General features: G+C 41.7%; 1 protein-coding gene across 6 annotated transcripts in view; it reads left to right on the plus strand.

The window, feature by feature from the left end:
• WBP1L (WW domain binding protein 1 like) overlaps window positions 1–13,880 on the plus strand; it is a 58,609-nt gene that overhangs the window by 33,421 nt on the left and 11,308 nt on the right. For 4 of the 6 annotated variants that reach the window (XM_083866601.1, XM_083866605.1, XM_083866603.1 and 1 more), the window contains exon 2: window positions 10,586–10,688. In XM_083866601.1, the coding sequence (XP_083722727.1) occupies window positions 10,586–10,688 (103 nt within the window). Of the gene's footprint in view, window positions 1–283; window positions 741–10,585; window positions 10,689–13,880 lie in introns of those variants that run through there. The other 2 variants (XM_083866602.1, XM_083866604.1) reach the window with 2 other exon arrangements.

Here is a 13,880-nt window from a genome sequence, read left to right on the forward strand (position 1 = left end):
TCTCCTCAGAAATAGATGGACTGTTTGGTTTTGCTTAGCAAGATTTAATCATCACCACGCCATTGGCTCATGACAACATTTTTAATAGACTGCCCTCCATTGCAGCATCTCCTTAGCAGGAAGGAGAGCACTTTTGCACTTCTGCTCCACCAGAGCTCCCGTTTGCAGCGACCTGCCTGTTCTCACCCAGCAGCTTAGCAGTATTAAGGTTCAGGGCTGCTTTTTTTTTTTTCTTTTTTTTTTTTTTTTTTTTTTTTTTGTGCAGGTGGGTTTTTGATTTTTGTTTTTGGGGTTTTTTTGTGTTGGGGTTTTTTTGTGTGTGTGTTGAGGGGTTGTTTTTAGTTTTAGTTTTTTGGTTAGGGGTGGGTTTTTTTTTTTTTTTTTGTTTGGTTTCTTTTTTGGTTTTTTTTGTTTTGTTTTGTTTTGTGGGGCTTTTTTTTCAGAACTGCCCGACCTGATGTCATTTCCCTCTTGCGAACACCCTGGCTGGGCTGCGTCTGAGATATGTCACAGGGAGTGGGAGGAGGAGGAGGGGGAGCCAGCGAGTGCGTGCAGTGTCCCAGGACCCTGTTTACTTAGCATTCCCAGCTGAGGAAGCCCTGGTTTAAATAGGATCGGAGGAGCGGGCTGCCCACAGCAGATGAAGAAATGGTTGCTGTGGGGCTTTAAATTCCTGCCTTCCCATGTGCTGGCGTGGAGGATGAGCCTGCAGAATGCCTTTCCTCCTGGGTCTCAGACAGGTAACCAACCGGCTTTAAGTGCGGTGGGAGCTGCTTGCTCAGGTGGAGGATGTGACTGATTATTTTTATTTTTATTTCCCACATCTCTAAGGATATGATTTCTGACTTTCCCAAAACGGAACTGTACAATCAGCACTTCCCCACCCCGTGGTGTGTGATCGGAGAGCACAGTCGTGCTAGAGACGCTTTTTATTAGCAAGGAAGGAGCAAAACTCTGAGCCAGGGGTAGAAACTTCCTTGTTGTTGTTGGAGGCTTTGCAGCAGGGAGACTCTTTGTGTCGTGGTCCTGTGCAGATTTTGTTTGGTTAGGTTTTAGGGTGCTTTCCACAGTCCTTAAAATGGAATTGTGTTTGCATTTCTTAAAAACATGCCAAACTTTGAACTGTTTTCTTGTACAGGCATTATTTTGTATGTAAAATGTAGATTTTTAAAAAAAGAAAAAAGAAGAAAAAACAGAAAAAAAAATCCCAGAAAATATCCAGAAAGAGTATTTATATGTATGTGTGTGTCTCATCTCTAACAAAAGTCACCAAATGGAAAATGGCAACATGCTGTGACCCACAGCTCTGGTGATTTTTAAATTGTTTTGAGAGTTTGAGCTTGAACAAGAGACTTGGGATAATTTAATAGCTGGTAATATCGAGTGGAATGAGAAATGGTAGCAACTGCCCAGCTGCTCTCTGCTGGAGGAGGTGCCAACTATGTGTTCCTAGGCTGGGGAGAGCAAACCCTTTTTTTGGTTTAGGAGGCACGTCTGTAGGGGAATCTTAACTGTAAACTCTTCCCAGCACTGCTGTGATCTGTAATCCACAATAAATACATATTGAATGAAATCAGAGCGCTGCTTGCAGTTTCTAATTTAGAATTAAGAAGTCGGGATTGGACAAACTACCTACTTTCAGTTGTTCAGCTGTGCTAAAAGACTTCAACACTCTGCTGAGTAAACAGTGCTGTCTCTTTTTCCTTATCAGTTCAGTTTTGGTGAAACGCAGCTCTCTCCCCACCCCCACACACCCCCATCCAAAAACAGTTTTACATAAGAAACTACCTCTAGCACAATGACCTTCTGTGATTGGTGCAATAGCTATAAATAATAGTTCACTTGTTAGCGCTCAGGGCAGAGACTTGCCTTAAAAACTGAACTGAACTGAACCAGAGGGGGAAATTCAGGCTGAATCAATGGCTTTAGGTAACTCAGACTGTAGCGAGATGTAGCTGCCTCAAATGCTCGAATTGCTTGAGGCTCCTGGGTGTGTTTTTCTCTAAAGTTCCTTGTTTTAAGTAATTCATTTTGTTTAGAGATGTGTTCAGTGCAGTTGGGGTGCTGCATAAGGTGTAAAAGTAGAAGTTATATGCAATTTGGCTTCATTTGCTGGAGCAGTGAACATCTGGTTGTCTCAGCGGGTGGATGGTAGTTTTTTCTCTGCTGGTAACTTTTCAGCATCAATAGAGGCTTTTACAGGAAGCTGGAAAAAAAGGTGTTGCCTCAAGAACACAAGAGCAAAGTTCTTGACTATTTTTATCCACTGATAAAGGATATAGTGGGAAACTTGAGGGCTGCTTGAACTTTTCTTAGTTTTAATAATCTTTAGTCTTAAAAAAATTAAGTATTTGTGATTGTATCCTGCATGCAAATACTATTCAGAATTCAGAGATTTCGTTTTCCAAGGATTGTTACTGAACAGTACTGTTTAATTGAAAGTGTGGGAGGAATTCAGGAACATCTCATCACCTCCATTGTTTTTTGGTTTTTACTTGGTACATTCAGACCATAAACACGTGGCTGTCTGGGATCCCCTTTGTTGTTCTCACTCACCACAAGGGATTCTGATCCTGGGTTGCAGGCTCAGGGAAGAGGTGCTGAGTGGGGTGCCCTCCCATGAGCTGTGTGATGAGGATGGAGGGATCAGAGTGAGACCTTTGGCTCCCCAGGATCAGCACCCCTGGACTGCACTGAGCAGCTGCTTTCCCTGGATCTGCCTTCATTTGTTCTTTGGGAGCCAGCAGCATTGTAGAATTGCAGATGGACTGCCAAAAACCTGGTGAAAGTAAGATGTCTGGTTGATTCTGAGTTTTGTAGTTGTTGCAGTGGGGATGATATTTAAACGCCTAAAAAGCTAAGTCAGCACTATCTGACCTCAGTGCAATGTGGGTGTTTAAAGCTCCCATCCAAGGAAACGTGACTGTAGAGGATCTCTGCTTTTAGTTTTAAGAGAACATTTCCTTCTAAAGTTGGAGGTGGAAGCTCGAACACATTCACCTAGTTCACTGCATAAATAAAAAAAGAAAAAAACCTTTTTTTTTTTTTTTCTTTTTTTTTTAATAGATGTTGGATTCCAAATGTTTTCAGTTTTAATTTTAACTGCTTGGGGTTTTCAGCATGGTCTTCTGTTTGGTCGTTTAAACCAACAAAATGTAAGACAGCCTCCTTAAAGCTGTAATTTCCTAGAAGTCTAGAAATGTGCATCTTTAATATGATAGGGCTGAAGACTGCAGCTGGGAAGCTTCTAGCAAAGGGTGAGGAAATAAACATATGGCGCTTTAAACACTAATGCGTAGTTTCAGAATCTGAAACTGAAACTTGCAATAAACAAAAGTGAAACCATCTCTTACTGAAATACATCAAAGTGTCCATGATCTGTGAAAGGACCGTGTCCCTTTAAAGATAGTTGGAGTATTTCTTCAGGATAAATGGATGCAACAAACCAATTTGTTCCTCAGATAAAGGTTAATAAAACCTTGGAGGTTCTGCATCTGCTAGGGGTGAGGATGGGTCTGCTGTGGCTGATTAATCATGGTAATCTAAATATAATTCTCCTGATGCTGGCATTAGCGAAGCAATAAATGTTGTGGATTAGAATTCCCATTTTGGAGATCTTTATTGTGCCTGAGACAGCTCAGAGGCATCATTCCTCCCCCACTTATTATACTTTTAAGTGTTTGGTTATTTGCACTTACTATACTTTTTTTTTCCCCACATTCAGCAAAACAAAATTTGTGGTGGGTGACTTATGAAGAAGCGTCCAGACTTGATTTATTTCCTGGCCTCAGCTGCCTGTCATAAGGCAGGCTTACAGGAATCTGTCCCCTGTTGTGCTGGCAGGGCCTGGCACAGGAGGTTCCAGTAACTCCCAGCAGTCAAAGCCACTTTCATCTTTGGCAATCTTAGATACTTTCATTAAATCGAACCTGCCAAAGACATGACACTTGCTCAGATGGTGGGTTTTTGCTTTTATGTTCCAAAGGACTAATGTTCCAAAGGTGGAATGTTTATGAAGACAGGAGAGATCTGGAGGCTTTGATGCAGGCTCAGCACACTGGTGTCTGTGTGTCCTGAGCTGCCCTGTCTGTGGGTCCTGAGCTGCCCTGATGATCCAGGGTTCCCCAGCAGTTCTGCCTGTCCTTGCTGTGATCCTGCCTGCTGTCCTTCTCTGAAAGGATCTAGTGAGTTTTTATTTAAGATTAACTTTGACTAGGAACTGGGGGGCGACTGGCAAACCAGGAATTGTAGTAAACCCTGTGGCAAGATTGGGCATTCCAGCCTAGTATTTTCAGTAGCAAATTTAGCTTACTACCACTTGTGCCTTATCTGACAGAGATCATTTGCAGCTTGGTAGCTCTGTGTTTGCATTCTCATGAGCTGTTGCTGATGCACTTCGCTAACCAACACTAGTGATAGTCTGATATGTGAGATTGAGTAACAGCCAAGTGGGAACTAATAAATAGTGAATATCAAATAGTTGTTTCTGCATATTTAATATACTGACAACCACTTCAATTCTGTTACTCAGAATGCTTAAAGAATATATGTGGCTCAAATATTGATTGTGAGTTACTCAAAATACATACTTCAGTGCATTTTTCTGAGGATAGTGTCACTTGCTTAAATCCATCCTGCTTGTTATGGGTGCGGCTGGGTACTGAGAGCAAGGGACTGCTGCCTGCAATTAATGAGATTAGCAAAATAACTAGGTCAGGATTTTGATTTATTATTAAATAGATGCTTATTACCAAAGTCCCTATGAGAGCTGTGAAACCAGAAGGTCTAGAGTGGTCACAGGTTGAGCCCAAGTCCTGTTAAAGCCAGTTGTATCTTGCCCATCAGCAGTTGCCATTTTGTCAGTCTCCCTTCATCCTGTTGCTGGGCTTTTCTCTGAGTCCCTCTGTCTGTATGCCTCTTTTTCAGGCCTTTACTCACCCCTGTCATCCTGTTGTTATATTCCATCTCTTCCTGTTAAAACAGTAATTTGCTGCATAGTGCCTTGACAAATGCTGTAGTGAAGTTTGGGGAAATTAGTGTATTATTAGAGAATTAGTGTGGGTAAAAAAAACTGGCTATCCTAGGAGACAGGAATGCCTATAAACTGCTGTAAGTAAATGCAAGTCACATTTCCAAGTGTTTCCCAGGGTATTACCAAGGTTAGGATGAATGGATACTCCGGCAGTTTGAATGACACATAGAGGCCATATAAAGGTGCTCATATTTAGGGTAATGGAGTCTGGATTTCTGTGGAAAGACGAGACAGAGCAAAAAGCTAAAATGGTTATTAGATTCCGTGATACTGGCCACTGCTGGTTCTGGTTACCTGATTAATGCCAACTGAGGAGTCAACTTTTGTAGGTGGTTGGCTGCCAACTATGCACTTCTGAGCGTGGGCTGTGGTGTTTGTTGCTGCAGTTGCACATATTAATTTTCAGCTTGGAAAAGAGCCATAGTAGTCTGGAATTTGCTCATCTTCATCTTTCTCCCTTCTGACTTAGCAACAGTGTGTGCCCAGGTTAACTGACTTTTGAGAGTAGAAGAGAGAAAAGTGCCTTGATCCTTTTATTGTGATGGAACTCCACGGTCAATCAGTTATTTCCCTTCATTTCCAACACTGGCTTCAGACAAAATTAATCCTAACAGATTTACAGCTATTAAACCCAACCATTTACTACTGAAGACCTTTACAAAAGTAGGGTAAGAAGGTCTGTTCCATCCTTCCTTGCAGCGAGGAGCAGCTCAGTCAACCCACAGACCTTCATGAATGCCTCTTGTCTTGATTGTGCCCCAGATTTTGACCTTTAATTTGTCACATAGACCTCCAGTAAAGGTCTAATACTAAACTGAAAGGTGAAGAGGATAATTGGCTTTTTTCCTTGGCACTGACATTACTGTTTGCTATGGCTTCAGGCATGACAATATACAGCACTGCCTTGAGTTCTTTCATATCTCCCACTGCTGGATATTTTAAGGATTATTTGTAAGAGCACTTGACAGCAGAAGTCGACTACTGGCAGAGTTGCAGAGTAGCCAGTATGGTTGTGGGTTTATCACAAATCCCAAATATCAACAAGAAAATACGCAAAAAAAAAAAAAAAAAAAAAAAAAAAAAAAAAAAAATATATATATATATATATATATATATATACTCTTACTCACTGTTACTTTTCAAAGTTTATGACATGAAAACTAATCCAAAATGCCCCATCTTAATACAAAGAGACTCTCAAAATGCACCAGGTAAGGTCTTTCCAGCTCAGCCAGTTTCATGACAAGGAGCCTGTACCACATGTCACAAATTGTTTCTGTTGGACTGGACTGAGAGGGAATACACTACACGTCTGCAGAGTGTTCACCCAAAGGCTCCTGGCTTTTTTGTGTGTCAGGGACTGAGTGATTCCAGTGTCTCAGACCAGCTCTTAAGATGGTACCACAGAGACAGTGATGCACATGCAGCCTAGGGTACATGCTGATTTGCAGGACAAAGTGAATCCCCTGAAACTAGCTGGGAATCTCCTAGGCTTTGCAGGTGGGAGATAATGGATGGCATATTCTGGCTTCTTAGGTTTGAAACAAGACTATTCTGCTCTTTGAGTATAGACCCATGTAGATCCTGCTTAGTAATCCTGCCCAGGGGCATCTACAGTTAGCTGAACAAAGGCTGGTGGGGAGGGATGTACTTGCTTGCCTGGACAACAAGAAAACAAGACTCCTTCAGCAGGGAAGTCCACTCTGGAATGTAATAGCCACTGGCTATTGGGGAAGAAAATGCTTTTGGAAAGAAACCCTCCCCCTTCCTTGTTTTCTTAAGGTTACCTTAAAAATACTCCAAAACCCCTCTGTAACAGTTCAATAAAAGCTCCCATGCTGGTAAGAATTGACTAAAAATTACCATTACAAGTGCTGCTTGCAATGAAATTCAAAACAAAGGCATGTCAATAAAATATGAGTGTTCCAACTTTGCTTCGGTGAGAGTTTTTTCCACCATATATTTTTTCCTTATCTATAAAATAACTCTTTCAGCCCTGTGCCTCATCTATGGCTCTTAGTGTGAAAAAGGAAATAGTATGCTTTCATAGCACAAGCACTTGGGATATTGTTTCCAGGAGACATTTAGACTCTAGATAACTGTATTGCTGATATATCTTAAGTAGTTAGTTTGGCAGCCTATGACACGAAGAATGCATGGGAGAAGGAAGTAGAAATGATAAAATGCGACTGATATGAAAAGTGCAGCCTGAGATTTAAATAGAAAGTAAAGTCAGATCAAAGTGCTTGCAAGTAGGTAGAAATTTCCTAACAAAGAATGTCACAGTCTCTGTCATGGCCAGGGTGGCTCTACATAACGTCTTCCTTGACTTGCAGAAAAGGAGCCAACTGTACAGTGTCTCAGCTTTTCACAGAAATGAGTCTTGACTTAAAAGAGGAAAGCAGACTGAAACACTTGTTCCAAAGGAGTTACCTGTAATGTATCCCAAAATAATGCTTTCCTTGTGCTAGAATCTTTTCCTGGCGGACTTCTGTTTGTGAAGATCTGTTGCTTTTACCTTTTATGTCTTTCCCTGTGCCAGGCTGTGTAACCCAGTGTTAGAGGTAGCTGTGCTCTGAGCAGTAGTAGGACCATGTGACCTGCTGGGATCCTTTCCAAACCGAATTATTCCTTGATTCTGTGAAACTGTTTGGAAACACGGGTGACAGTTCTGGGTCTGACATGTGGCCCCCGAGTTTGACAGCTCTGTGTTCCCAAAAGCCTGTTGGTGGCTGGGCTGGCAGAGGGTTGCTGAAAGGTTCCAAAATGACCTGCTTGGGCTTTGAGGAGCGTGGCTGGTGGTCAGCACTGCAAGGACTTAAGAACCCCTGGCTGTTCTGTACTGTGGGAGCTGGAAGCCAGCTGTGGGACTACTTGAAGGTACAAGCACATGTGCATTAGCAGGGAAGAGCATTTGTCTTGGTCAGCTTGTAAAGAAGCTCTGGACAGTAGGATTTAAACTCTGTTCTAGGTGGGAAGCAGGATGTTGTCTGAGACTTGATTTCCAGAAACAACCTGCAGAACACCGTCCTAGCGGCTCAGGATCCTCTGTTGAGAATGTGCTGACACACCTGTGGGCCAGCTGGGTTAACAAGGAGCAGCCCTGCACATAAGCATGTGTGGAAAAGTCATTTCAAATATAATGAGGTTGGCAAGAAGGAGTCAGTAAGTTCAAATAAAAGGATGATGTGATGAAAGTCTCTGAAATCAGGACTGCTGCAAGTTTTTAAGTGGGAAGACTATAGTTGAAGATTTTATGAGTTGTTGCTGCCCAAAGACACTGATTTGTTCCTTATTGCTAATCTTTTGAAGCAGACAACACTGAATGGATGAAATTTTTGGGAAGTAAACCAGAAGTGGTCAAGGATGGATCAAGTGTGGTGATGGAGAGGAGATCATGAAATGGCACTGTGAGACTGATTTTTCACTAGCTCCATGTGATTCATTTGCTGGTTCAGCAGGTCACATTGATCTTCATGTGTCACAACCACAAACCTCAGCTAGTCATTCTCTGACTTGAGCATTATAAACAGAATTGCAGTTTTGCAATGGCATCTTAATTTCTCAATTCTCTTCGTATGAGAGCCAAAATCTATGCTGTTCGTCAGTTACATTAACTCTGCAAGGCCAACAAAAATGAAGAAAAATGTAAATAAACTAATAAGAACAGATAAGAGAATAGATGTGTCTGTCCTATTTCTAGTTCTTTTGCTGGCTAAAATTACGATTTTTGGAATGAATAGCATGCTTGAAGCAGAAAATGCTGTACTAGCTCACCAATGTCTCCTGATAGTTGCTACCAGTTTGAAATGGAAACACCTCCTTACTGTATGAGAAAATGATGTTTTTACTGTTGACATGCCAACATCTTAAGGGAAGAACCAAATGTTTGCTTTAGCTGCCTGTAGTAGTTGGACTGGTCTGTCCAGCAAAATGTGTGTTTCTTCCTGAAAAATACAGGCAGGTAACCCTCCAGCCTCTGTGGGTGAGTTTTAAAGGTTCTTTTTAGAGCCTTTTGTGGAAATCATATCCATGGAAGGAAGGGAAGCAGTACATCATATGCTGAGTTGTGTTTGCTGAATTGTGCCCTCACATGATAAAAACCTTTTCAAAAGTTGGTGTGACTTCTTAGCAGAAAAGAAGCACCATAGGGATCTTTCCTGTTGAGCTTCAGATGACAGGAGGTTGTTCTGCGTTTAGAAGTTATGTTATGCTGCTGTAATTTGGGTTCTTAGGTGAGAGACCTGTGTTGGGGACGTGTTGCTCCAGCTAAGGTGCTGTGTGGTGGGGAAGTGCTGGTGCTCCTCCAGGTCCTCAAATACACTGAAAGCTTAGTACTAGTACTCTTCTGCATTGCAGCTGCTGTCTCACATCGCTTATTCAATGAGGTGGTTCAGCATTAGAAATGCACTTGGTATTTTGCATGTGTGGTGGCTACACAGAGGTTTGTGAGAAATGTGGCCATAGTGCACTCACATAAAAGAGAACAGTGCAGTTCAGCCAGTGCTGGGATCCGTAAATGTACATTCCTATCACCTGCTGCTGGGGTTGTGGTGGGCTTTAGTGGGTTGGTGTTTTCTTATTTGCAAGTTGGTACTTCCAAAATTATTTTTTTTCAACATAGCTTTCAATATAAGCATACCCACATTTTTGTTTCCTTATAACAAATTTCAAGTGAAAGAAAGTGAAAATAAATACTTTGTTACAGTGGTTTTAATTAAGATTTGTTTCTTAAACTTCATAGTGTTCTTTGAACTCCCAGGTTGCTCCAAAACCTATTAGAGGATGTACGAACCACAGGCTGCAAAATGCTTCTGTTTTCTTGTGTTTTGTACTTTTCCACAGCTATGTTTTCAGACTAGCAGGAAAACACAGACTTCTGAGAAGTGGTGCACCGTGTGGGCAACTGAGACCTCACACTGTAGACCTTTTCCATGTTAGGTGTCTTGAGGACCTGCTGAGTGATACGCTACAGCTGATTTGGCTCTGCTTCTGGACTACTTGGCTATTCCAGGAAGAAGTTTTACAGGAATGCTGATCTTACATAAAGTACATGGCTAATTATGAAGGAATCATTTTAGATAGGAATCTTGCAGGAACATAATGTAATTATCATTAAGATCTTAATGAATCCAAGCAGTCTTTTCTCAAATTTTAATGTTCTCTTTATGAATGCTTTTCCTCCACTCAGCATTCAGCCCCAGTAATACAGTGATATTGTGTACAACGTGGAACAAATGTTATCTCTTCTTTTAAGAGACTGCCTGGCTCACAAAATGTGGTAACTTTTAGTGGAAAAGGAGAGGGATGATGAGACAGCAGTGCTGACTAGATGCTAAAACAGTGTAACTCATGGGTTTAGAGATATGGGGGTTTTCTTCTGAATGCTCCTTTGTGTTTTTGGTGGTCCTTAGATGTCTTCTAACCTCCTTATGTATTTTAGAGTTTCCAAAGACCATGAATTGTACTTTTCAAATGCTTGCAGATCATTGAGTAAAACATTTACAAAAGATACTGACAAAGCATCTTAAAAGTGTGTCTGTTTAATTTTAGGACAAGGAAACCTGCATGGGTGTCAACAATCAAAGTTACATATGTGAAACGGGCCACTGTTGTGGACAATCCCAGTGTTGCAACTACTACTATGAACTCTGGTGTAAGTCCTTCCATTTTGTATGGCTTCCCTTCCTAATCTGCATGGCTCTCATACCATACTACAGGTCTGGCTTGTGTCCCATGGGATTTTGTATTCAGCCCTTGTTGTGCATTGCCATTGCATTTCACGGCAGCACAATCCAGAGCTGATATGATATGACAAGGAAATAGAGTTGTCACAGTGGGTGCCTTCTCAGGGGTAATGGGTCATCTTGCCACTGTTGTTTGCTTTTCTCACTGTTTTGGGTACTCAAGATGACATTGTACAGGAGTGAGGAAACCAGCTTGAGGGAGAAATGCCATACACACAACACTAGAGCTTGACAAACTCAAACAAGGAATTAATTCAGTGTCTTTCATCTTGTTGGTTTAGTTCTTTGCAAGCACAAGTTTAAATCTGGTATATCTTTTAAAAGATGTCCTTTCAAGGAGGAGGGCCAGGGTACTTACTCTCTTCAGGACTGTTTGGAGTCCTTGCATAGATAGAGTCTTGGGTAAATCCTGTGGGTTTGTAGTGCCTGAATACTGTACTGTGAGGAACACACATTGCTCATTGCAACCCCTCTCATCTCCTCTTTCCTAAAATGTGAGATTTGAAAATAATCAAAGTTTCCAGTGAATGGTTGAATGACTGTACCTGCTGAGTCACCTTAGATGGCAGCAGGCAGGTCAAAGCAGGTGGTCAGCAAAACTTGATTGAGATATATGGAAAAAGGGAAAGTTGAAAGCATAAGAAAGTAATAAATGCTGAATTTTAAAGGAAAACTTAAGCTTGTTCAGTCTGATGGTGTCTTCTTTCTTAAGGAGGAACACAAAAGGTTGAACATTGATGTTGAGCTGTTGTTCTGTCCCAAGCCTAGGCTGGGAGGGCATCTCTGCTCCTGGAATTTGGAAATGTGGTGCTCTGAACATTGAACCCTTACATTAGAGACTGGAGATACTTTCTTACCACACCCAACGGTATCTTCTAGTTTTTATGCAACTGTGGTTTCTACTTACTCCCTCTGTTGTGCCCACAGTTTCATTTTCCCAAAGTAGCTTGTGTGTGGAAATGTATTATACATACAAAGACTGTCACTTTACCTGGATCCAAGGATAGGAATAGCTGACACTTCATCCTTTAGTCCAGGAACATGCTTTTGCTTCTGAAATTAGCCAATGAAGTATGGAGGATGTGGTTATAAACTGAACAGGACTCTGTAGTAAGCATCTTCAATACACACTGTGCTTAGACTCCAGTGGCTGGCTGTGTCGATACTAATGGCAGGATTTTAATGTATTGCAGACCTTTTAAAATAAGCAGACTTATTTTCCAAAATGTCCAAACAGTTCAAGAAACAATTCAGGATAGGGGGCCAGGGGAAAGCTCCAGACACCATAGCAGGTGAGAAACAGACGTGAGTCTATTGGCCTTGGAGTGCCTGGATCAGATTGTAGCAGTCAGCAGCACAGGCAGGGCAGATGGCAGGAATTTGTTCAGACTAGAGGTGGATGCATGGACAGAGCAGAGTGGGGAAGGTCAAACCCAGTTTTGCATTTGTGTGGGTGGGAATGTAGAGGAAGATGCATGTGTGCAAAGGCTTACGGGCTCCTTGGCAAGCAGGATCTAAATTGAGCAGCAGCGTGGAGTGCAGCTGCGCCCTGGAGCTGGTGGCACGGTCACCGTTTTCTCCCATGGACATCTTGAAAGAGAGGGTTAGTTAAATCACATACAAACAGGCTGGTCCAAGCAATAGCCCCCCTGCCATTTTAATGGGATGGTTTACCTGTCTTTGTGCTCTCAGTATGGCACAGACTTTTATACTTGGCAGTGCCTGGCTGCACCATAAAAGTTCTTGGAAGACAAAACCAGATTTTGTTAGAAGGAGACAGAATATTAAAGGCTTCTTTTTAGAGCAGACTCACAGATCACACCGAGATCACGGAATAAACATGTTGATCACACACACTGCTGGATGGTTCCTTGGGAGAGGTGGGTTTCTGTGTGTTCACATTCCTTCTGCCTCAGAGAGAGCATCATGTGCCACACCAGAATGAGGGGAGTAATTCAAACATGAGACCTGTTTTCTAGGCTTTTTGCAAAGTCAGGCAAACATCCAGCACTGATTTAAAATCAGTTAATGTTTTCAAAGCTCACATTGCCATTATGAATGGTGGGAAAAAAGTTTCCTTTGGATGGGAAGGAGTCATAGAGGAAGCATATCCTTTAAATGTAAACCCATATTCTGGAGCTTGTGAGTTTAGCTCCTGCTCAGGAGTGGTGGAATATCTTTGATAGGTACGTGTGCTGAGGCACTCTGAAGGCCTTCAAGGTGAAAAGTGGTGATAGTAAATGTAAATAGTCTTAATATGAGCAGTGGAGAGCAGCAGCTTTACATGCTTGGGAGCAGATTGGCTTTTTAAAAGTTAATAATAACTTCTGGTTAATGAACAGTTAACATAGCAGCACCTTTTAAGTATGGCTTCACGGTTGTTCTGTTTCGATTTTAACCAGCATATGCATGTACTGAAGTAGCTTTTGAGAAGTTTTTGCTTCTCTTGACCTTCTCAGACCACCAGTTTGTGTTTCAGGCTTTTGGTGCCTGGAAACAGACCTTCTTGCTAGTCCTGTTGAATTAAATCCTGGATTTATCTACCACCACAGCTTTGTGGGAAGAAGAAGCAGAGGAGGGTGGCATTTGAAATGGAAAAGAAAACTAGTCTGTCTTTGCTGGACATGCGTTCTGAAACATGATCCTGTTTTGTGGCCACTTGGAATTTTTCCTTTAAAAAGGACCTTTTTTCCTGTTTAGGAATTTGAGGGAAGTTTGTCTTTGAAAGTGGCTGATCTCAGCAATTCTAGGCAGCAAGAAAGGTTGTGGTAATTTTAAACCAGTCGTTGAGGGTAGTGGAATAGGATGTAAAATCAAGGTACTATTTTGTTAAGGGGTGGAGTGGAGGAATGGAGAATATGATATGCCAAGCAGGTGGACAGCCTGTGTTTAAAATTAGATAACAGCCCAGTTCAGATTCCCCACCCATCTGTTATTAAAAAAAAAAAAAAAAAAAAAAAGTGTTATGTTGCCAAATAGTAAAACTATATTCAGATTTATAGATACAGGTCTAATAACTATGTAAAGGTCTAATTAGTTCTTAACTCAAGCTTGGTAGCTGGTAACATGGTGGAGGAAAAGCTGCAGCATGTCTTTTCATT

This window comes from Zosterops lateralis (assembly GCF_965231275.1).
Source record: "Zosterops lateralis genome assembly, chromosome: 8".
Taxonomy (NCBI): domain Eukaryota; kingdom Metazoa; phylum Chordata; class Aves; order Passeriformes; family Zosteropidae; genus Zosterops; species Zosterops lateralis.